This window comes from Tupaia chinensis, unplaced genomic scaffold, assembly GCF_000334495.1.
Source record: "Tupaia chinensis unplaced genomic scaffold, TupChi_1.0 Scaffold000081_1, whole genome shotgun sequence".
NCBI classification, from domain to species: domain Eukaryota; kingdom Metazoa; phylum Chordata; class Mammalia; order Scandentia; family Tupaiidae; genus Tupaia; species Tupaia belangeri.
In genome coordinates, this window is record NW_006159542.1 from 1,360,256 (window position 1) to 1,382,323 (window position 22,068).

At 41.3% G+C, this 22,068-nt stretch overlaps 1 protein-coding gene across 11 annotated transcripts in view; it reads left to right on the plus strand.

Annotated features, from left to right (window-relative positions):
* Window positions 1-22,068, plus strand: part of PALM2AKAP2 (PALM2 and AKAP2 fusion) — a 403,573-nt gene that overhangs the window by 375,865 nt on the left and 5,640 nt on the right. For 9 of the 11 annotated variants that reach the window (XM_027769396.1, XM_027769405.1, XM_027769399.1 and 6 more), the window contains one exon: window positions 12,581-12,759. The exons of 1 other annotated variant lie outside the window; for it this stretch is intronic. In XM_027769396.1, the coding sequence (XP_027625197.1) occupies window positions 12,581-12,759 (179 nt within the window). Of the gene's footprint in view, window positions 1-12,580; window positions 12,760-17,633; window positions 17,673-22,068 lie in introns of all 11 variants that reach the window. One more of the 11 variants, XM_027769417.1, reaches the window with a different exon arrangement.

Below are 22,068 nucleotides of genomic sequence, written 5' to 3' on the forward strand. Positions count from 1 at the left end.
AACCACTACACCACCTGCTGGCCCCAACAATAAATTTACTATTATTTAACACAGTTGGTGGATTCTGAGACAGTATCTGTCACCAAATTTTTTGGGGGAGAGGTTTTTGCTATAGGGTGTGTGTGCTCACCAGAAAGACAGAAAGAGACAGAGAGACAGAAAGCAAGAAGTCACCCCCCAGGGGGGATGGCCACATCGCAATCCCTTCTCCTCCATTCTCCTCTTGGGATCTTGGGCACGCACGCACATGCTCCCAGTGTGAGCTTAAGTCACTGGGTCTGGGGCTCGAACCGCTGTCAACTACATGGGAGTCCAGCAACATAGCCATTACACCAATTGCATCCCAGTTAAGTTAAATTTTTGTTACAAAACAGGAAGACTTAGTTACACTAGGTGGAATAATAAAGACCAAGAAGAACCTCCTGCCAGCTCACATCAGGTTGTGCTGCCAGATAAGTTATGAAAAACTTGCTTTTCAGAACCTTTTTAGATTTTGGAATTATACACGAGGGCTTGTGGACCTGTAATAGTATTCCCTTTCAAAGAATTAATACAAAAACCCAGAGAAATTACATTAACTTGTTTGAGGTCACTCAGCTAGAAAGTAGTAGAGCTTGGTTTCAAACCAAGGCTTATTTGTCTCCAGAACCCATGTTCTTTCTCCTGCCCTCTCCTGCCCCACTGTTGAACCTGCCCCTCTGCCCTTGAAGTCCATGAGATGGATAGCGACAGCTCCTCTCTCCTCTCTACTCTCTAGAATGATTGAGCTCGGTCTCTCTCTACTGTCTTCTGGTCTCAGGCCTGACCTCTACATTTTCTTGAGGCTTTCCTAATCTTCCTTTTTGGAGCCCTGGGATCTTCTGGTTACAGTGGCCTGGGTATCTGAGTTTCATTCTTAGATATCATGAAATAATGTTACCCTAGTGACCTGAGATGGTTCCTTTATGTTTTCAGAACTTAATTATAATGCCCCAGATTACCAATAGGAAAAATTGCTGATGCTGTGCAGAGATATGAGCAGATGATAAAGGACTAACGTAGTCCACGTCAGCCATGTAGCCTAGCTACTCTTGGGAGCTCTTTTCTTTTATTTTAAATTTATTTATTTCTTGCATCAGAGAGAGAGAGAGGCAGGCATCCTCAGCAGGGCCTTCACACCATGATCCACCGAGAGAGAGAGAGAGAGAGAAAGAGAGAGAAGCATCCTCAATAGGGTCTTCACAACATAATCCACCCAGAGCCCAGTGTGTGTACAGGGAGACCTCGGATCACAAACCCAGGACCCTCCATGTGGCCTCAGTGTCATGGAGTGCTGCACCACCATGGCTGGCTTGTGAGTTCTTTCTGAAAGCGTATTTCCTAGGAAGACACTCGGCTATTCGCACCGCAAACACTCTCTGTAATCTTTGAAAGAACTGGGGACTCAAGCAAGGAATTGATAGCTTATTTTGTGGGTAAGCACCAATAAGTATTTACTCCATTACTCCATTAACTAAGCATGAACATGAGTGGGATAGCAGGATCAGGCAGCTAAAGCATTGACCAGTGGTCACTGAGAACTGCTTCTGTTTTCTACTATCCTCTTTTCCTCTTTGAGAAGAATCTTTCTTCCTTGGGCCAGAACCTTCCTGTATTCTATTTTATCTGATCTTAGCAAATATGTTCATTTTAAAAATTGATATAAAAAGCCTATTTTGAAGTAGGGGTTGGCAAAAAGTTAAGATGATATAATCAAAACTTCTCAAATTACAGAATTCAAAGTTGTTTCTGGACGTTACCTTCAAATATTGAAAAAGGGCATCGCCGTGGTCAAACCAGTCAGCCGACTCACTCCTGAGATGTAGTCCAGTCTTCCATGAGAAATCCTTGGTCATGGCTTCTGGGTAGTAGGACTTTGGAGAAAGCTGAACATTCTCCACCAGTTTAATTCCTTCTGTAAGCAGGCTCTGCTGTTGGCTAATTGTGTTAGGCCTTCTGATGTCTCCTGGGTGTCTGGATTGGTACCTGGTGATGCTGGGGGAACCCCATGGAGTCCTTGTTGCTTACTCCAGTGTAGCTCTCCCATGCAGCAGGTTAAGGGGAGTGTCCTCTGAGGAATCAGACTCACTCACATGTAAAGAAAGATGCAGAGTCTTGAGCTGACAAAGAGAAGATAACTCAAAGGACTAATTCTTACACAAGTTCCCTGGTGAATTAATCAAAGCCAGTCTTGGGAGCAGGATGCCCCCGTGACTGCTGGTGTTCAGAGCAGAATCTGACTGTGTATCTGACTAGCCGTGGTTACTTGCTGTGTACTTCCCCAAGGAGACTGGCATTTCAGATCCATTTGATCTTTGTGAATAAGCTACCACTCAGGAGGCAGAAGACTGGAGTGGCGATGGTGGGGTGGGGTGGGAGGAGTGTGCAGAACAGACTTTAGAGCACCAGAGGATACATTCATAATTCATGTCATAACACTTTATTTCTCATGACTTAAGATCAAAGATAAACTTAAGATTTCCTAAAACTTGCAGGCATCTCATATCATACATTTTACCAGTCTCTTTTTTTATTTCCCATTACGTAAATATAGATGCATACCTTATATGGAAAAGCTGGTCAAGGAAAAGATACGCTTCATTGTGATAGATGCTTCTCTAGGTTCGTATCTAAAGTTCAGTTCCTGGCTCCGCTGCTTGCCTGCTATGTGACCAACTTACTTTACCTCTCTAAACCTCAGTTTCCTCACTAGTAAAATGGGAATGAAATAGTGCCAACCACATAAAATAGATGTGACAGTGTCTAGTATTTAAAAGGCTCCCAGTAAGAGTTGTTAGTGATGTTGTTTGTTGTTGTTATTACAGATTTGATTCTATTTTAAGAAAAGGCATAGAGGACCTTAGTAGAATTACGTATGAGTTGTGCTTTTGTAGCAGTTATGAACCTGAAATAAATGACAGAACATGTGGGTCAACCCCATAGCGTAGCAGTTTAAGTGCTGTGCAGAGAGCCAAATTTAACATGGCTGCCTGTGGTTCAAATTCCAGCTCAAAGGCTTGAAAAACACTCTGGGCACATGCGTGCATAGCCAGGATTCTGGAGGGATGGAGAAATGGAGGGGAAATAATTATGGTATGACCAGGCAATGTTGAGGGTTCTCTTTCTCTCCTACATACTTATTCTCGGGGGTGGGGGGGAGACAGACAGAGAATGTGTTATAAAATTGCTTTCTGTTTCTACTTCAGATTTTTTTAGTTACTTCCTTAGAATTAAAGTTTCTCTTAGAAAACCTAAACGCAGGAATGAGTTTTCAGTAGTTAGCTGTGATTTCAAAAACCAAAGTGACAAAGGCCATCATTAAATATATTGGATGACAATAAAATGACAAGTTTTACCATAAAGTTTTCTTTTCTCTTTTTCTTTTTCCATTGGTGAGATCATCTTTGCACAACCAAGGCCACCATCTTGGTAGAAATGTGTTTAACAAAAAGATCTTGGTGGGGAATTGCTATTCACTATCATTTTTATTCTATTTTAATAAACTGTGTTTTTTTTTTGGTCTTAAACTATACTCCCCCTCTTCCTTCAAGAGACTGTCATCTTCCAGTGTTTATAGGAATAGACCCAAATCAGCAAGTCATCAGACACTCAACTTACCTTTAAGCAATACTATTTGACAATTTCTCAGATTCATCTCACCAGGCAGGAATAGTTCTCATTTCTGACTTGCGTTTATGTTCTGAAGAGTCTTATCATCGCATTCTCCCACCCCTGGGGCCTTCAAAGGAGGAGATGAAAGAACAAGGGTCCAGCTCTTGGTGTCTGGGTCACAGCTGGAGCCACACAAACCCATGGCACTCTGAGTCTGACAGGCAGGATGTTCCCTTTTACTGAGAGGACGTGAAATTGAAAATGCAAGTCGAAACTCATTTCTTTCTGGTGACCCATGAGTTGCTTTAGATGTTCGCAACCTCACCCTAGTGCTCTGTGAAGAAAGGAGGTCATTGAAGGAGCCCCGGGCCAAGGCATGTCATCTGGTGGGTGTTTTTGTTCCGTTCAGTTTGGTTTTTTAAATAAGAGTGGGTGATGGCTTTTTCTTTTCTTTTGAGAAATGTGGAAACAAAGGCTCTTTGATTTAAGATCTCAGACTCCATCCATGTATAATCATTGCTAAAATCATGTTTGACCAAATAAGTTTCTAAATGTTTGGAATCTACATTCTTGGCTTTTTAGAAATTCAACCTGTTCCTCCAGAAGGCTTTGGGCTGGCAAAGATGACAACAGCTGTGCTCTGAGAACATGCAGCTCTTCTCAAGCTCTCTTGGGTGGGAGGCATCACAGATTCTTCTCCCTGTCCCCTGTCAGCATAGCCTGCCGCAGATGCCCAAGGGAAATCCGTCTTGCTTGGAAAATCCCAAAGCACAGCCAAGGCATGGCCTTCTTTCTCCAGAATAGAATGGAGGTTTAACTATTTATGATGAATAAACAGGAAACACAGATTTATGCTTCCCAGTTTTTTCCTACTCGTGGTGAGAAACAGCATTGACTAATCTGGAGTAAAATGAGTCTACCCCCCAACCCACCCCACCTACCCACAGTTCCTTGCAGCATGACAGCCTTGTGAGCACTGTTATTGCTCAGCTGAACAGGTGTTTTATTTGTTTGCTTTTTCCTGAGCTCTCAGGAGTATGTGCTGTCGGGGAAGATGGAAAGACTGGGTCTCTCCACTCTATGAAGGTTAAAGCAAGTAGGTTTATCTACTTGTCTCAGCATAGGCTAATACTATTTAGAGGAAAACATTTCTGATTTGTTTTATATTTTAAAATTAACATGTGATAATAGAAAAAATTGGGAGAGAAAGAATAAAAATAGAAGTGACTCAATCCTACTCTACCAGGGATAATCACTATCTTTCTAGTTTTTCTCTGTGTACATATGTGCATGGAAGATAATATTGGGCTCATACTTCTACTAGTTTCCCATGGCCGAGACAAATGACACAAATAGAATGGCCTAAAACAATACATGTATAGGAGCTGGCAGGTGGTGCCATGGTTGGGGGTGTTGAACTCCCACAGGGCTGACCATGATTCAATACCTGGACCTGGCGACTTGCTTTCTCTCTTTCTCTCTCACTCTGCCACTCTCTTGTCAAAATAAAAGAAAAAAAAGGAAGGAAGAAAGAAAGAAAGTTAAATAAAATAATTCTTTAAAAAATACACTTATCTTACAATATGGAGTACAGTACTTCTTGTCAGAAATCTGAAATGTGTCTAGCGTGGACTGGATTCAGTCCTCCTTTCTCCCCTCCAACCCCCCAGTTCACACAATGAAGCCCTGACTCCCAATGTGGCAGTATTTGGAGGCAATGGCCTTTGGAAGATATTAGGTTTAGACAAGGTCATGAGGGTGGAGCCTGGAATTAGTGCCTTTCTAAGAAGGGAACTTGCTCTCTCACACCAGGGAGAGGGTTGTTGTCTGCAGGCAAGGAAGGGCTGCATTCCTTCTGAAGGCTCTAGGGGAGAGTTTGTAACTTCCTCTTTCTCTCTTTTTTTTTTTTTTTTTAGAATTTTTAAATTTAACTTTATTTATTATTATTATTATTTTTCTGTTTGATCAGAGAGATAGAGGGAAAATGAGAAAAGCAAGCTACCAGGTCCAGGACTCGAACCGTGGTAGGCCATGTGGGAGTCCAACACCTTTAACCACCACGCTATCTACCAACACTATAACTTCCCCTTTCTATTTCATGTACTGCCTACATTCCTTGGCCAAAGCCCTTCCGCCATCTTCAAAGCCAAACATGTAGCATCTTCTAATCTTACTGTCTCTGTCCTTCCTGCTTTGTTTCTTGTGATGGCATCAGGTCCAATTGCATAATCCCATACAGCCTTCCTATTTACCTAAATTTAATCACACTTGCAGTGTCTTTTTGTCATGCAAGGCAACATACACAGTTTGGGGGGATTAGGGTTTGGACATCTTTGGGGAGGTCATTGTTCTGCCTACCACAGTACTGTTCATCTCATACTGATTTTTACCACGTGTCATGTACTCTTTTCTTTCACACAGCCAGTAAGTGGAAATCAGGATTTGAGCCCAGGCAGTCTGACTTCAGAGCCTATATTTTAAGCCCCTGTAGGATATCTGCTTTTGCAGTCTGCTTTTTCTCTTCATATATGGATCATCAGAAAAGTCATGATGTATTTTTCTGACAACTCAATATTTTTAATGTTTTCCCAAGACTTTATGCCTCAGAATTTGAAAGCTCAAAACATGATTTGTAATGACTAAAATAATATCCCATTATCTGAATGAGTCGTAACTAATTTAACCATCTTGGTGATAAACATACACACACGTATATGTATGTTTGTGTATAAATATATAAAACTACCAAAAACTGGTTAGCTAGTATATATTAGAGAACAGCATTTCCCAAACTGCTTTTCTTAAGATATGAATAGACATTTTATGAAGTAAAGTTCTCTAATTAAATACATTTGAGGAATGCTCTACTGCTATTTCTGCAGATTCACAATTAATGCTTAAGCCAGAAGTTCTCTGCTAAAGAAATCCTCCCTTCTCTTTACTTTCTTTAACTCAGTGTTCCCCAACTTATTTGTTCTCAGAATCAAATACTGTCTTACAAAGCTAAGGTAATAGGACAAAATTCTAAAAATTCATCTTTGGAATCAACCCAGTGAAGTGAAGTTTCTTATTCTCAAACACCTTCACAGCTTAAATCTACAATTCCTACAGATGGAACAGTCTGGATAAAATCATGCTTATGACATAAACTTGAATATCACATTGTACTTGAAAGATAAAAAAGGGTTTTTTCCTTCAAACAATTATTGTACTCAACTTTATTTATTTGTTTTTTGTTTGTTTAAATTTGACCAGAGAGGGACAGAGCAGGAGAGAGAGAGAGAGAGAGAAACAGACAGAGAGGGAAAGTGAGAGAGCACCGTCAGGTCCAGGATTTGAACTCAAGGCAACATACACAGTTTGGGGGGATTAGGGTTTGGACATCTTTGGGGAGGTCATTGTTCTGCCTACCACAGTACTGTTCATCTCATACTGATTTTTACCACGTGTCATGTACTCTTTTCTTTCACACAGCCAGTAAGTGGAAATCAGGATTTGAGCCCAGGCTGTCTGACTTCAGAGCCTATATTTTAAGCCCCTGTAGGATATCTGCTTTTGCAGTCTGCTTTTTCTCTTCATATATGGATCATCAGAAAAGTCATGATGTATTTTTCTGACAACTCAATATTTTTAATGTTTTCCCAAGACTTTATGCCTCAGAATTTGAAAGCTCAAAACATGATTTGTAATGACTAAAATAATATCCCATTATCTGAATGAGTCGTAACTAATTTAACCATCTTGGTGATAAACATACACACACGTATATGTATGTTTGTGTATAAATATATAAAACTACCAAAAACTGGTTAGCTAGTATATATTAGAGAACAGCATTTCCCAAACTGCTTTTCTTAAGATATGAATAGACATTTTATGAAGTAAAGTTCTCTAATTAAATACATTTGAGGAATGCTCTACTGCTATTTCTGCAGATTCACAATTAATGCTTAAGCCAGAAGTTCTCTGCTAAAGAAATCCTCCCTTCTCTTTACTTTCTTTAACTCAGTGTTCCCCAACTTATTTGTTCTCAGAATCAAATACTGTCTTACAAAGCTAAGATAATAGGATAAAATTCTAAAAACTCATCTTTGGAATCAACCCAGTGAAGTGAAGTTTCTTATTCTCAAACACCTTCACAGCTTAAATCTACAATTCCTACAGATGGAACAGTCTGGATAAAATCATGCTTATGACATAAACTTGAATATCACATTGTACTTGAAAGATAAAAAAGGGTTTTTTCCTTCAAACAATTATTGTACTCAACTTTATTTATTTGTTTTTTGTTTGTTTAAATTTGACCAGAGAGGGACAGAGCAGGAGAGAGAGAGAGAGAGAGAAACAGACAGAGAGGGAAAGTGAGAAAGCAAGCCGTCAGGTCCAGGATTTGAACTGTGGTCGGCCATGTGGAAGCCCAGCACCCTTAACCACCACAGCACCTGCCCCCAAAATAATGTAGTTTTTATTTGTCAGAAATGAAATTCAGGGCATTATGGTTAGGGTGATTAGATCCCACATGGCCAACTGCATTGTTCAAGTCCCAGATTCAGCAGGTGCATGTGTGTGCCTGCCCAAAATTCCAAGAGGAGAATGGAGAAGAGATTGCAGCATGGTCATCTTCCCAGGGGACTGAGGGAATGTACTTTCTCATTTTTCCTCTGTCTCTCTGGCTCTATGGCAAAATTTAAATAAATTAATTAATTCAATTAAAAAGAAGGAAGGGAAGGAAAGAGAGAGGGAGGAAGAAAGGAAAATAAAAAAGAAAAGAGAAAGAAACTCAAGGTATTTTCTATCCTCCAATCACAAATGCTGTCTAGCTTCATTCTGTTGGCTACTGTGGCAGCCATAGAACTCATGTTGTACCCATTCCTTGCTCTGTAAATGTCAGTCTGGCCTTCAGCCAAGACCAACACACCAACACAGGTCTGCCCCAGGTCTACTTAGCACTGTCTGCTCACGTTTCCCAAGGACAGTGCCTGAGGTCTTTCAAGAAAGCTGGTATGTATTTAGTCCAGCTAAGGTAAGAAACTGGATGGCAGGATATTAATCATTGAAAACGGAGGCTACTTTCAGGTATCATCCACTATCGAATCATTTACTGGGTAAATAAACCGATATGAGAGTGAGGTTTGCTGGGATAAGCAGGGTTAGAACCTGGGGTTACTGGGGCAGTGCTAGGTAATGAAAAGTGAGCACCAAAGATAACTGTCACTGTTTGGAGATTCTAATGCGGTATGTCCTCTGGGCCAGGGAACTTCAAGGGGCCGTATGAGGCCATGGACAGGGATCTGATTGACCTCCTAGGCCAGTGATATAGGCCACTTGCATCATATTCATGTAATACGTTCTGAGGCCCAAACTGTAGTAGGATCTGCAACGTCAGAGGTTCTGTCACCGTCCTCATTGAAAGGACTACTGGGTCCCTATTGAAAGGACTCTGAGGAAGGTGCTATGTGCAGAACAGGTGTCTGAATTTTTGTAGTGTCTGTGACTCCAGAGATGGCACACAGAATCCTAGTGCTTGGCTTGGAATCATACTAGGGGAGAATGATCAAAGATTGCAGGGCCCAGCAGAGAAGCTCAACCAAACTAGCTTCCCCTGACCAGATACTGACCAGATCTGGGGACGAGGCACAGCATCTCCTTCCTCCAGGCACCTGTGACAGTCTCTCCTGAGACTCTCAATGGGGTTGATTATCAGAGACCTCCTGCTCACTGAGACTGTTCTCTACTACCCTCTCTAGATTCCATCTACTAAGCCAGCCTTTTTTTCCTGTTGCTTACATGACCTCTAGTGGCTGTAACTGGTAAAACTTGCTCTAAGGTTGGCTTTTGTTTTTCTGAAATAACAAGAAATAAGCAGAAAGCATCTAATGATTAATGGTTGTCCCCTTCTCTCTAGCAGACCTTTGGCCTCTTTAAAACTGTCTCTCAGCGTCATCCCACCGTCTAATTTAGACATAGCCAGCACTGAGCTTGAGTCTCAGACTGATTGTAATCATCTGATGTAACCTGGGCTGGAGTTTAGCATCTGAGCCTCCATGGTCTGAGCCATTTCCAGGTGTCATGACATCCACCTGAACGACATCACAGTGGTGTTTTAAGGATCAAATGACTTGATGACTACGAACGAAATGCCATAGAATGTGCTTGTTATTTCTACAGAGCCACTGGGTCTGTAATTCTGTAGACCTAGAATGTTTTATTTTGTATGCTTTGGTGAAGACATTTAAACTCTTTCCTTGGATTCTGTAGGGGAATTTTGTCCCAATCCATGAGCGTTTACTAAATGGTGATGATGTATCTCTTGTAATGTGGTTATTGACTCAGCAGTTGTGAACTTTATGTACCGCAGTTACTGCTGGGCTCCGGCAGTGAACAGGACAGACAAGGCTCCACTCTAGTCGTGCTGACATTCAAATGGCTCAAAGGGATTCATAGACAGTTGAAATGGCCCCTGTCCTCAGGTGACTTACAGCTTAATTGAAGGGACAGAAGCTTTATTAACCAAATATGATGCAAGTCAGTATGTGAAATGGCTTTCACAGAGTGTAAACAAAGCATTGTGAAGGAGTCTCACTGTGCTGTTTGGGAAGGATGGAAACTAGAAGCAGTGGATAGAGACGATGTTTTCTAGACATGTAATGCTGAGACCATGGCTGGTAGAAGATGACCCGGACACTTGAGAGAATAGTGAGAGTAATCGCCCCAGCAATTTGGTGCCCATTTCTGGTCCTAAAATAGTTGAAAATTGTTTAATAAATGCACATGAAATTGTGCATTCGCACTCAGTAGTCATATTATTATTTGAGACTTCAGTGAAATAGTAGCTAGATTTATCAGATGCTTTCTGCTCCAAAATTAACCTTCTGAATATTACCTTAGCCCTTAGATACCCTTTTATAGACATATACCCATTTTACAGATGAGGAAACAGGTATACAAACAGAAGTAACTTGCCCAAAGTTGGCTGGTTGCTTAGCAGTATATTCAAACCTAAGCAGTTTGGAGAACTTTCATGCTCTTCACCTTGCTATACTGTTTCTCAAACCTTCAATTAAAAAGCCCAATCGGAATTTTTAGAGATACTACATTGCTAAAAATGTAGGGGTGAAACGACCTCAGGTCTGGAATTGCTTTAAAATAATTCAAGTATGAGGAAAGAAAGGGGGAAGGAAGGAGAGAGGAAGGAAGCAAGGAAGGGCCAAGTGTAGTTAAAATCTTAATAAATATGTATGCTGAGTGATGTTTATAATGTTTATAGGAGTCATTATAGTATTCTCTAATTTCCGTAAAAAAAGAAATAGAAACTGTTTCTACAGAATTTAGGATTTTTGAAATATTTATTTTCTTACCGTTAATATCAGAAGACTTTCATTATCTGGGTAATACAGATCAAAGTAATGATTTTGACCAAGTTATTAATGTAACTGTGGCTATGAAATGGAATGCCCTCTTCTGTGTATTAAAAGCTACTTTTCACAATCCTCAAATGTGGTGGCAATATGCTTTTTTTTTTTTAAATCATTAAGGATTATTGTCCTTTTGCCAAATTTATTTGTTAGACTAGCCAAATATTTGAGGTCAAACAACAAAGGTAATTCCTTCCAAAATTCTCATTTATAGCTATAGAAGTTAAAGCGTGGAGAATTTAAGACATCAGCCCCAAATTAAAGTGGGAACATAGTTAACCATATAGCTGGTTATAGAGTAGGAATTTAAAAACCCGGGTTTCCTAAACGCTGGACCTTTCCAGTGATAAGGAGCTCGTGCCCAGTCAAGGGCGACAGAAACCCACGTAGAGACACTGACCTGTGATTCCTGCTACCTCAGGCAGTTGCCCTATTAGAAGTCTGGAATGTCAAAGAAAGAAAGGTGAGTCACCTTCAGCTTGGCAAAAGAAGGGGTCAGAAGGCCCCTTAACTCCCCAAAATGGGGTGATTCCAGTCCAAAAACTTGGAAACCTTGGCAGTGGCCCCAAATGTGTGGAGCGTATTTTCTCCACATCCCTTGTCTACAGACCCTAGCCATGTCACCTATAAGGGACATGGTTGGAAAAACTATGACCGTTGCACCTTCTCAGAGGTGCCTTTGGGGCTGTGGCAATAAAACCCATCTTTGATGGACCAGAAGCCATGGCCAGGCTTTTCCCAAGAGGGATGCAGGAATTTGGTTGGTTTAGTGAAAATGTGTGGAGTGCCCACCCCACCATTTAATGAACTGTTAACCTAATTTCCTCATCTTGAGAATTCTTGGAGGGCATTTCAAGAGCTAAAATCTCACTGTTTCTGAGTCTGGTGTGTGCCTTAGTTGGTGTTAACTCCTTAAGGGCTGGAAATCTCAAACTCAAATGCTCGAAACTACAGCAGGTAAGGTAAATGAATGAAGCTGGCCAATGGGGATGGTGGTGACCGAGGAAGAAGCCTTATTTTCATTGAAAGGTTTTATAATGCCATGCCGTCCATGCAAAAAAGCCTGGGCAGGTCAGCTGACAATTGGCTACCTCTGATATAGAGGTAGAACCTGGTAAGGAAGCCAGGAGGCTGAGTACCATTGCTGACTCCTGGTGACCTCAGCATAGTCTGATTTCCTCATCTATAAGGAGTGTCTCCAAACCTGCAAGGTGCCGCCACCTCTGACAGTCCATCCTGTGACCTGTAATATAATCCGTGCCTTAAAAACAACGGGAGCCAGTGTCTGTCTGTCTGACATGTATTTTCAAACTGCTTGCCAGGCTTGCTTGATCTAACTGACTTTTTAGAGCTGGTGTTCTTGAGGTCCTGTTGGCTATGTTTGCACACTAGCCTCGAGTGCTTTGATCCTTGTAATAAAATGACCTGCACTTAATCATCCTTCTAGTCCACTCACTATGTCAGTTTTCTCTTCTTTCTGAAAGCAGTCATGAGCAGACAAGCTTAGAAAGGGTGTTCTCTTCGTGTTGTTTCAGGGAAAATAGAGAAAGTCAAACCTCCTCCATCCCCTACCACTGAAGGCCCCAGCCTGCAGCCTGACTTAGCCCCCGAAGAGGCTGCCGGAACCCAGCGGCCCAAGAATCTGATGCAGACCCTCATGGAAGACTATGAGACACACAAATCTAAAAGGCGCGAGAGAATGGATGATAGTAGTGTAAGTTTTTCCTCCTTTCCTCTTTTGCTTCTGAAGGCAGCCATCGGCATGGCGCATGGTATTTCTGTTCAGGCATGATATATGTGTAGCCGTTTGGCCAGTATTATGGTTCCAAAATGAGTTTTCCGATGTGTGGTTTAACATGCGTGGAGCTGGGTTTGGGTTTTTGTCTTGTTTCCCCAAAAATGTTAATCATGCAAGAAGCTGGGGGGTTTTCGTTGCCAAGTATAGTGGGAGCCTACTGGCCAGGATGGTGTTTGTGTGTGAAAAGATGACACAGGGAAGAAGGATTAATTAAGTACTCCAAAATCATTCCCACGTACCAACGAGCTATTTTTTGTTTTGTGCTGTTTTAACCATAGCTTTGCCTACTGTGTAAAGATTCTGTTTCTCTAGAGAACTACGAAGATGCTGTTCCTTGCCTACTCTGTAGGCAATCCCAATAAACGTTACACAGTGCTGTTTTGGGTGGTTACCAAGCCGGTGTGCATGGTTTGGCCAGAAAGAGACATTTAAAATGATAGTTAAAAACCACGGCTCGAGCCCAGCAGGTGGTGTTGTGGTTTAAGGCGCTGGACTCCCACATGGCCAACCAGGTTTCAAGTTTCAGACCTAATGGCTTGCTTCTCACTTGCTTTCCTTTTCTCTGTCTGTCTGTCTCTGGTGAGTACATGTGCCCTATAGAAAATTAGAAAATAATAATAATGATAAATAAAATTAAATCCTTTTTAAAAATAAAAATAACAAAAACATAGGGCTACTCTGTTACCCCCAGCTCCCTGAACTTTACATGTGACGTTCACACTAACTGTGAAGGAAGTCATTTGTTCATGTGAGAGACATGCGTTGTTGTTCCCTACAGCCTTCAGCAGTCTAGGGATCAGCTCTGGGGGTTCAAGCCAACCTCCTAGGAGTCTTCCGGTATCAGTCGCTTAGCATTTATGAGCCAGTCGCTCCTTCTCCCCAGCTACAGCTTGGGCTGGTTGAAGATACAACCTAGTTTACCCAGGACAGTCCTGGTGTATTCCCGGTGTCCTGGCATAATTATTAATAGCATCCCCTTTCACTCGTAAAGGTGTCCCAGTTTGGATGATAAGCTATCTGTTCACCTTAAACCTAAATGCTATGAGTTTCACAATTGGAATTCCATGCTGACTTACTGCCCTTCCTATCCTTGCTCACTGAGTGAAAGGATTTGGGAGCGGAAGCTAAACACCGAAAGTTGCTTTCAACATACGCAGTGGTAAAGGAAGAAAGCAAACGCAGTATAGCAGCCCGACTACTCACTTGGATCTCTGAGGCTTTCCTTTGCGTTTCCACCTGAACTGCATGGCACACTGGCTCAGCTACTCTGATAGGCTGGGGCTGCTCGATTGGGCTGTTCTCTGTACCGCACGGTGAGATGGGGCCTGGTCCTCAGTGGCTACTGCAGGCATTTCCACTGCCGGGCTTCGTTGTGAGACTTTCGTAGTTTGTTCCCTGGGTCTATAAGACTTTTACTGCCCAATATGTCACTTTACCCAGCCCTACTTACAGCCCAGTATAAAAGTATGGACTTGGCCTTTGGATATTTTCTGGAGCCTGTGGCCATTTTGCAGTTAAAACTGTACACATCTTGGGCCCAGCAGTTGGTGTAATGGCTATGTTGCTGGACTCCCATGTAGTTGACTGCGGTTCAAGTCCCAGACCCAGTGGCTTAAACTCATGCCGGGTGTATGTGCATGCATGCCCAAGATCCTGAGAAAATGGAGGAGAAGGGGTTGTGGCGTGGCCATCCCCCTGGGAGGTGATTTCTCGCTTTCTGTCTCTCTGTCTCTCCCTGTCTTTCTGGTGAGCGCACGCGCCCCATAGCAAAAACCTCTCCACCCCCCAAAAAACTGTACTTCTTTACTGCTGATGATTTCATGCCATGCCTCAGCAGCTTTGGTGGAAGCTAGCTGAGTGGACTCCTTACAGTGTAGAGTGGATGGGGAAGAGCAGTGACCCCTGCAAGTGTTTGCTAGTAGGCCCACTATGTGCCTCTTATGTATGTCTTTAGAAACGTAGATGTTGTTAGAGAAAAAATACTCTATGCAAAAGGAAATAGGCAGCTCTCAGTTATTTCATAGGCACAGGGGTGACACCCATACTCTGACACTCAGCAAATGCCCATCAGCTTGGAGCTCCGCTTTGTGTTAATGAAGCTACTCGGAACCAGCATTTTAGTATCCTGATTACCCTTCACTTAAGCAGTGAAGAGGTGGCCTCCTGTCTGTATGTCCCCTAAGTAAATAAGCATGTTGGTTAAGGAAGAAACCTTCTAATCTATCAAGCTGTTAATACCCCTAGACCTTGGATTCAAGGCCAAGTGTTTTACAGTTACTGATATTACAATAAAGCCAATTTTGTTGCTGTTGAAAATTCTTAGGAACAAGACAAAATCTGTCTAATCATCATATCCTCTTTTAAGAGACCCAAATCTAAAGCAATAAAAACCAATTCAGATTGTTTCTAAAGCAAATCTGTGATCATCAGCCAGACTTCATTTCACAGCTGCCTGTTACCCTGTCTCCTAGCCCCCTTCTGACTCAGAGGGCCTTGTCTCTTGTGTCTGCGTCAGTCACTGTGACTGTGTTGATGTTTACGTCCTTCGCTTTTCCCTCAGATGATCTGGGGCCTCTTCTCCATTTTCCTTTACTTGTCTCTTCTGACAGAAGGACAGTGACAGATGGATTGCTTGGTGGTTCCGTGCAGTACATACTCCTCACTCAGATGCAGCGGCCCTGCTCTAACTGTGGGTTTCTCTCAATATCTGGAAATGTTATCATAGGTGGAAATGTCCCCTTTCTGAGTCTGATGCCATCTCTGTCACTTTTGCAGGTCATTATGGATGAATGAGTCATAGTTTCCTAAAGGGCTCTTGGTACCCTGCAGAGGGGCTGGCTTGCAGGTGGGGTTGAAGACCTTGGCCACTCATGGATCTAGAAGATGTTTGGACCAGAGGGCACAAATGATGGGCTATTTGCATTTTTTCCTTAGGGATCAAGAAGCCCTTTAGTAAGCTAGGAGTCATTGGTCCATTATGAATTGTATGATCGTACTTAGGCAAATAGTGTTTTTCTGGCCAGTGTTTCCCCCCACCTAACCCAGGTGTCAGAAAGTGAAGACAGTAGGTCACTGAGTCAGCGATGCTCCTGAACCTGTTGGTGGATTTGCTTTCCCTTTCTCAGTCGAAGGGATGCTCACCCGAGTCCAAATCACAGCCTCCCAGACACTTAGCTGTGTCTTCACTTCTAGCACATGATCTACTTGTGGTGAGTTACCTGTGTGCTCTCTCTCTTTCTCTGTCCCTTACCCCAAGACCAAATTACCAAAACAGCTTCCAGCCACTCCTGCCTGTCTTGGAACAAGAGAAGCCTCCGTCAGTTCTGAGCCACGTCAAAGCTGAGACTGGCAGTTACTACTTCTCTAAGAATTTATTTTCCCTCTAGACCAGAATGCCCGCTGAGAGCTGTGGGCCTGCTGTCACTGAGTGGGTGAAAGAAACTCATATGCCTCCAGTGTGTCCCCAACGCCAGGCTCTACAGGAAGCTCAGTCACAATCAGCAGTGATTTTTACTGCCCCAGCCGGCCTAGGGTTCTCACACATATCCTAGGAAGGAGCTAAGGAGACAAGAGCTCCAAACTCTTCAGCTCCCAGTCATTAGCCTGAACATTATAGAACTATATGTGTGTATGTGTGTGTGTGTGTATTTTTGTTTGTTTTAAGAGAGATTTTTGCTGTAGGTCATGTTCACTTGCTGAGAGACAGAGAGACAGAGAGACAGAAAGCGAGAAATCACCCCCCCACACCCCACCCCCACCCCCGGGGAGATGGCCACAATGCAGTGCCTTCTCCTCCATTCTCCTTTTGGGATTTTGGGCAAGCAAGCAAATTTTAAGCCACCAGGTCTGGAACTCAAACCATGGTCAGTTAGGTGGGAGTCCAGTGACGTAACCAGTATCACCAACTGATCCCAATAAAATTATAATTTTTCAAGTGCTACATAAGACATAGGCGAAGATTACAGACACGGATTGCACTTAACCAGTCGATGGCTACCAGGACCCTGAATAATAGGCCTCAAATGGTCTAAATATAAGGTCATTACTGCAGTTGTGAGGGAGCTGTCCTCAGTTGGTCCTGCTATCTTATTTCCTATAGTTGGGCCATTTGTTTTCTGTGCTTTTCTTGCAAGAGTTTTAGTCTTCTATAGGAAAATGACCCTAAGTGCTCATACTGATCTCAAATAATCATTCTCATGATATTGAAGGATCATCCCACTATCAGAAACATATCCAGGCCCCAAGGTTCTGAGGCTGTGTGGACTCTCTAGGTAGTGCCAGCCTAAGGTCAGTTTCAGATAATTTACCTCCACAAACCTTGCATTCAAACCAACTCCTCATTATAACTAGTCTCCTTTCACAACAGGCTGCAAGACTGCCTTGGAGTTCAGAAAATACTACATGAAAAGAAAAAGCTATTTGACTACAGATTCTAGCAAATCTAAAATGGCCGCCAAGAACTTCGTTGGTGGGCCGCTGGTTGTATACAAAGGGGAAGGAAGCTTGTTAATTCAAGCGCAGAAAATAAAAGTAACAGCTTGAATTAACAAAGTATGGCTTATCTGATATTTTTATTATTGAATAGTAGGGTATCTACTTGTTCTAATAGATACAGACTTTTAAATAAACTAATATCAGATGAAGCAAGTCTTAGCACGGATATGTAATAGTCAACCTGCTGTTTCTTCCCCTCCCATCTGCCCCTGGTGTGGTGCCAATTCCCAGCTGGGGGGTGTTCTGTGAGTGTGTCTCTGCTATGTACTAACCTTGGTCTTTTCCCTCCCTGCCAGTACACCTCTAAGTTACTGTCTTGCAAGGTGACTTCCGAGGTATTTTTCAACTTGTTCATCTTGGTCTTGATGCATGCTTGATCCAGGTGCATGCTGTTGTGGTTTGCCATCTCCTGATGGGTTAAATGAGAACAGCAAGGGAAACGACTTGTCTCCATGTATATTTCTTCCTGACTTCTCTGAACTAGGGGACTACATCGAAAAGTTGGAGCCCTCGCTACGATGATACACGATGCCGTGCTTTGCTGCCCTGTGTGGTGGGGCTGGAGAAGACTTCGCCCAGTAGTGGGTCTGGACTAGAGGGTGCAGTGATGGGCTATTTGGGATTTTTAAATTTATTTAGGCATTAATAGCAAATATACCCTGGTCTGGTTAGAAAACAAGGCAGCTCAAGGAGACCGGGCTGTTGGTTCTGGCCAGTCCTTTGCTTACTTTAACACAAATCCAAAGAGCTCCATCACATGGCTTTAGGATTTATTCCTAAAGTGAACAACCCCAGTCCCCTCTCCCTCTAACCTTTATACCTGTATTTTAATTTTGGAAGCTTCTTTAAGCATTGAATTCCCCCAAAAGTCTTCTTTCCTCTACAATTTCTTTTTACAGAGATTTTATGAATACCTGTGCTATGAGAAAACAGTTTTTATTTTTTTTAAGTTTTAAAAATTACTAGAATGCGTGTGCACGTGCAAGACAGAAAGAGAGAAAGAGAGGGAGAAAATGCCTCCCATGAGGCATGGTCATGCCACAATCCCTTCTCCTCTATTTCTCTGTCCTGTTGGGGTTTGGGCACACACGCACACATGTCCAGTGTGTTTTTCAAGCTGCAAGGGTGAGATTTAAACTGAGAGGTTGGCTGTGTGGAATCCAGTTCCCTTATTCACTAGGCCACAGAACCAACCTACATTTTTCTTTTGTTTTCTTTTTTCTTTGTCCTAGGGTGCATGTGCTTGCCAGAGAGAGAGAGAGAGAGAGAGAAAGATAGTGAGAGGGAAAGTGAGAAATCACTCCCCAGGGGGATGACCATACTGCAGTCCCTTCTCCTCCATTCTCCTCCCAAGATCTTGGGCACATATGCATATGTACCTAGTGTGATTTTCAAGCCACCAGGTCTGGGACGCAAACCATGGTCAGCCCTGTGGGGATCTATTACTCCGTTTTCTGGCCCCCCATTTTTCTTCTTTTATTTTACTTTTTTTTTTAGATTTTAATATATTTTTTTACTTTAAAATTATTTTAAATATACAGAATTGTAGAGAGATCATTTATTCATTAATTCAGTGAACAATTTATTAAGGCTTTACTATACACCAGGTACTGTTCTGGGTTCCAAAAGTTCAGCAGACAACAAAGCAAGGTTCCTGACAGCATGGGGCTGACATTTGAAGTTTCCAATAACGTGACATAATAAAATAACAAAACACACCTATCCAGCTTTGTCTCTTCTTATTATTTCATAATATTTGCTTAATATTTTTAAGAGAAGTGAATAATGCAAATATAATCCAAGCCCTCCTGTTACTTCTCCCAGTTCTTTCTCTGTTTCGCTTTCTCTCTTTTCTGAGAGGTAACTGTTCTTGAGCTTAGTGTTAATCATCGCCATGCATGTTTTTGTACTTCCACAAGTTCATGGAAGTAGGGAATTAAATACAAAATTTATTATGGTGCAAAAATTTTTTTTTGAAATCCATGCTTTTTTTTTTTTTTAATCGTGTAAAAAAAAAAAAAAAAAAAAAAAACTTTTTCCCATGAACTTCTTGAAGACTCTTTGTACTATGGATATATCCATAAGCCATGTCTTATAGTTTTGCATGTTTTCCACTTTTTTAATACATAAAATTATATTGTGGTACCTTCAGCTTCTTTCTTTATTCTGTCTGCATTATTTTTAGATATGGCCATGTTGAAATTTGTGGCTCTGGTGCATTCATTATCATTGCTGTATAGTATTCCATCGAATGAATGTATCACTATTTATTCCTTTTCCTGTTGATGGAAATGTAGTTTGTTTCCAGGTTTTTTACCATTACAAACAGTTCTGCAATGAACACTATTGTATGTATCTCTTTGTATACCTATGAAAAAATTTATATGTGTCTATTTACATATAAATAGACACATATAAATATACACATGCATATAAAATCTAGGAGCAGAAGCACTGGGTATTGAGCTTATGTATCCTCAGATTCACTAGATATTGCAAATTATTCTTCAAATTGGTTGTACTAACATGTAGTATATTTTTATAGTCTCCATTTTTAGGGAAATTATTATATATTGGGTCATCAAGAAAGTCATGATATATTTTCTATGTTTTTCTACGCAAAAATGCATCATGACTTTTCCAGTAGCTTAATATAAATGTAGATCTGAGCTGTTAATTATCATACTTTTTTCAAAAATATAAAGTGAATATTGAGACAATCATTACATATACCTTCCTAAATGTCTAATTGTATTTCTTATCTAGGGGAAGGCAGTTTGAGAACTAGGCCCTAAGCCCAACATTCCCTTTGAATCAACATAGTTTAGAACAATCCAAATCTGGTCAGATATATCCAAGAAAGATGGAACTGGGTCCAGTCCATATTCACATGAAAACAAGCTAGGAGGGATAAAATATCGAAATTAATATAAGTAGTATAACATATTATTTAACTTATTTGTCTTTTATTTCACATCCACAAAATAAAATGGCCTGTGTTGACTGCTATTTAAAGTTAAGTAATTTGTTTGAATTCTCTAAAGCGTTAGAGAGAAAAAAAAATTGTTATTAGAGGTTTGTTCAAAGAGACTTGAATTCCCACATCTCCTACCCTCCAGACCTGAATTGGAATTAGTTTGTGAAAACAATAAAACTTGAAATCAGGTCATGCTGCTATATTTTACTTTTTATGTTTCCCCTCTTCATTTCCACGGAGAGTGTTTATTGCTCTTCGCTGATGCGTCTCCCTAGACTTCTTACAGCCAGTGAGCAGCCATGTAGCTTGGTGGCCCTGGGTACCCGCTTTGTGCTCAGAGTCCTGGACACAAATACGGCTTTCTCTTCCACTAACTGGGTGATGCTGGGCAGGCTACGGTTTTCTCAGGTATAAGATGAGAGTGACAATAACGTGAGTCTCTGTAGATTAGTGGCAAGGAATACAGCAGTAACTGGTTCATAATTCTGGTGACTTAGTGTGTTCTACCATTATAGCCCTAGAGGTAAGTGCTTTTTGGTCTAGGAAAAAAAGAAAAAGAAAAAGAACGAACTTTAGAAAGTAAAGTTAATATGCAGTAATGACAATAATAAAAGCTGTAAATTTGCTAGAGATTTATAAACACACACACACACACAACCCACACATACATACACATACACACGGAACTATTGGGTTATTAGAAAAGTCATGACACATTTTTGCACAGAAAAAAACACATCATGACTTTTCCAACAAATGAATCACTATGGGACAGATGCTCATTCAGCTACCTGCCCTGAGGTCTTGGCTCTAGAGTCTTCCAAAGGCCAAGTGTAGAATAGCTTCACTCGAAGACAGTGCTGGCCAAATGCCTTCTGGGCGCAAAGACAACTTTAGAGCAGAGTAGTCAGCTATTTCAATAACATTTTTTTTTTTTACTTGGTTATGCTATCGTTGGAGACTTTCGATTTCATCAGAAATTCAGGATCATGTTAGGTGGCCATAAAAATTAGCAGAATGAACTAAGAAAGGTTATTATTGGTATAAGCTAATTATTTGGGCTTTGACAGGCAAATGTTCAAACCTAGTGTATGCTAAATGTTTCCATAATTATAAATATTATTTTCTGCCCATTGCACTTTTTGATACTAACAGGAAACTGTATCCAACACTTAGTAGGAACTGAATAAATATTTGGAAGATGGTTGGATACATGGATTGTAACTCGTGTTCCTGGAGAATAGAGCAAGCTAAATCTGCTCAGCTTGACTGAGAATTAAAATAAAGTTTAAACAAGAAGAAAAGAATGTTCAAAAAGGATGGAGACCTTTTTGGCTTTTTCTCAGAAACTTAGAATTTTTTTTTAGTTTTTCTTTAAACCTTTTGGTTAATACCTGCAAACTGCTAGTAAATAGATGCCCATTTTACACAATTTAGTGCTCCTTATAAAAATGCTTTATATTCTTACACCTCTTCATAGTTGTAAATCCGTTTCACATCATGATAGAAATAACTCTTGTTTGAGAACGTAGTATGCTCCGGAACTGGGTTAACTGCCTTACATATACTGCCATGTTTATTTCTTGGGTCAGCCTGTTGCCATGGCTTTATTAACTCCAGTTTACATGGAGTTGCTGAAGCACCTTAGCAAGGTCTCACCGTTGTTGGAGTTAAGCCTGACCTGTCTAGACTTCAGAGAATGCACTCCCTCCTGAGAAAGCCTTTGAAATAGCATGGGTGCAATCTCTCTTTAT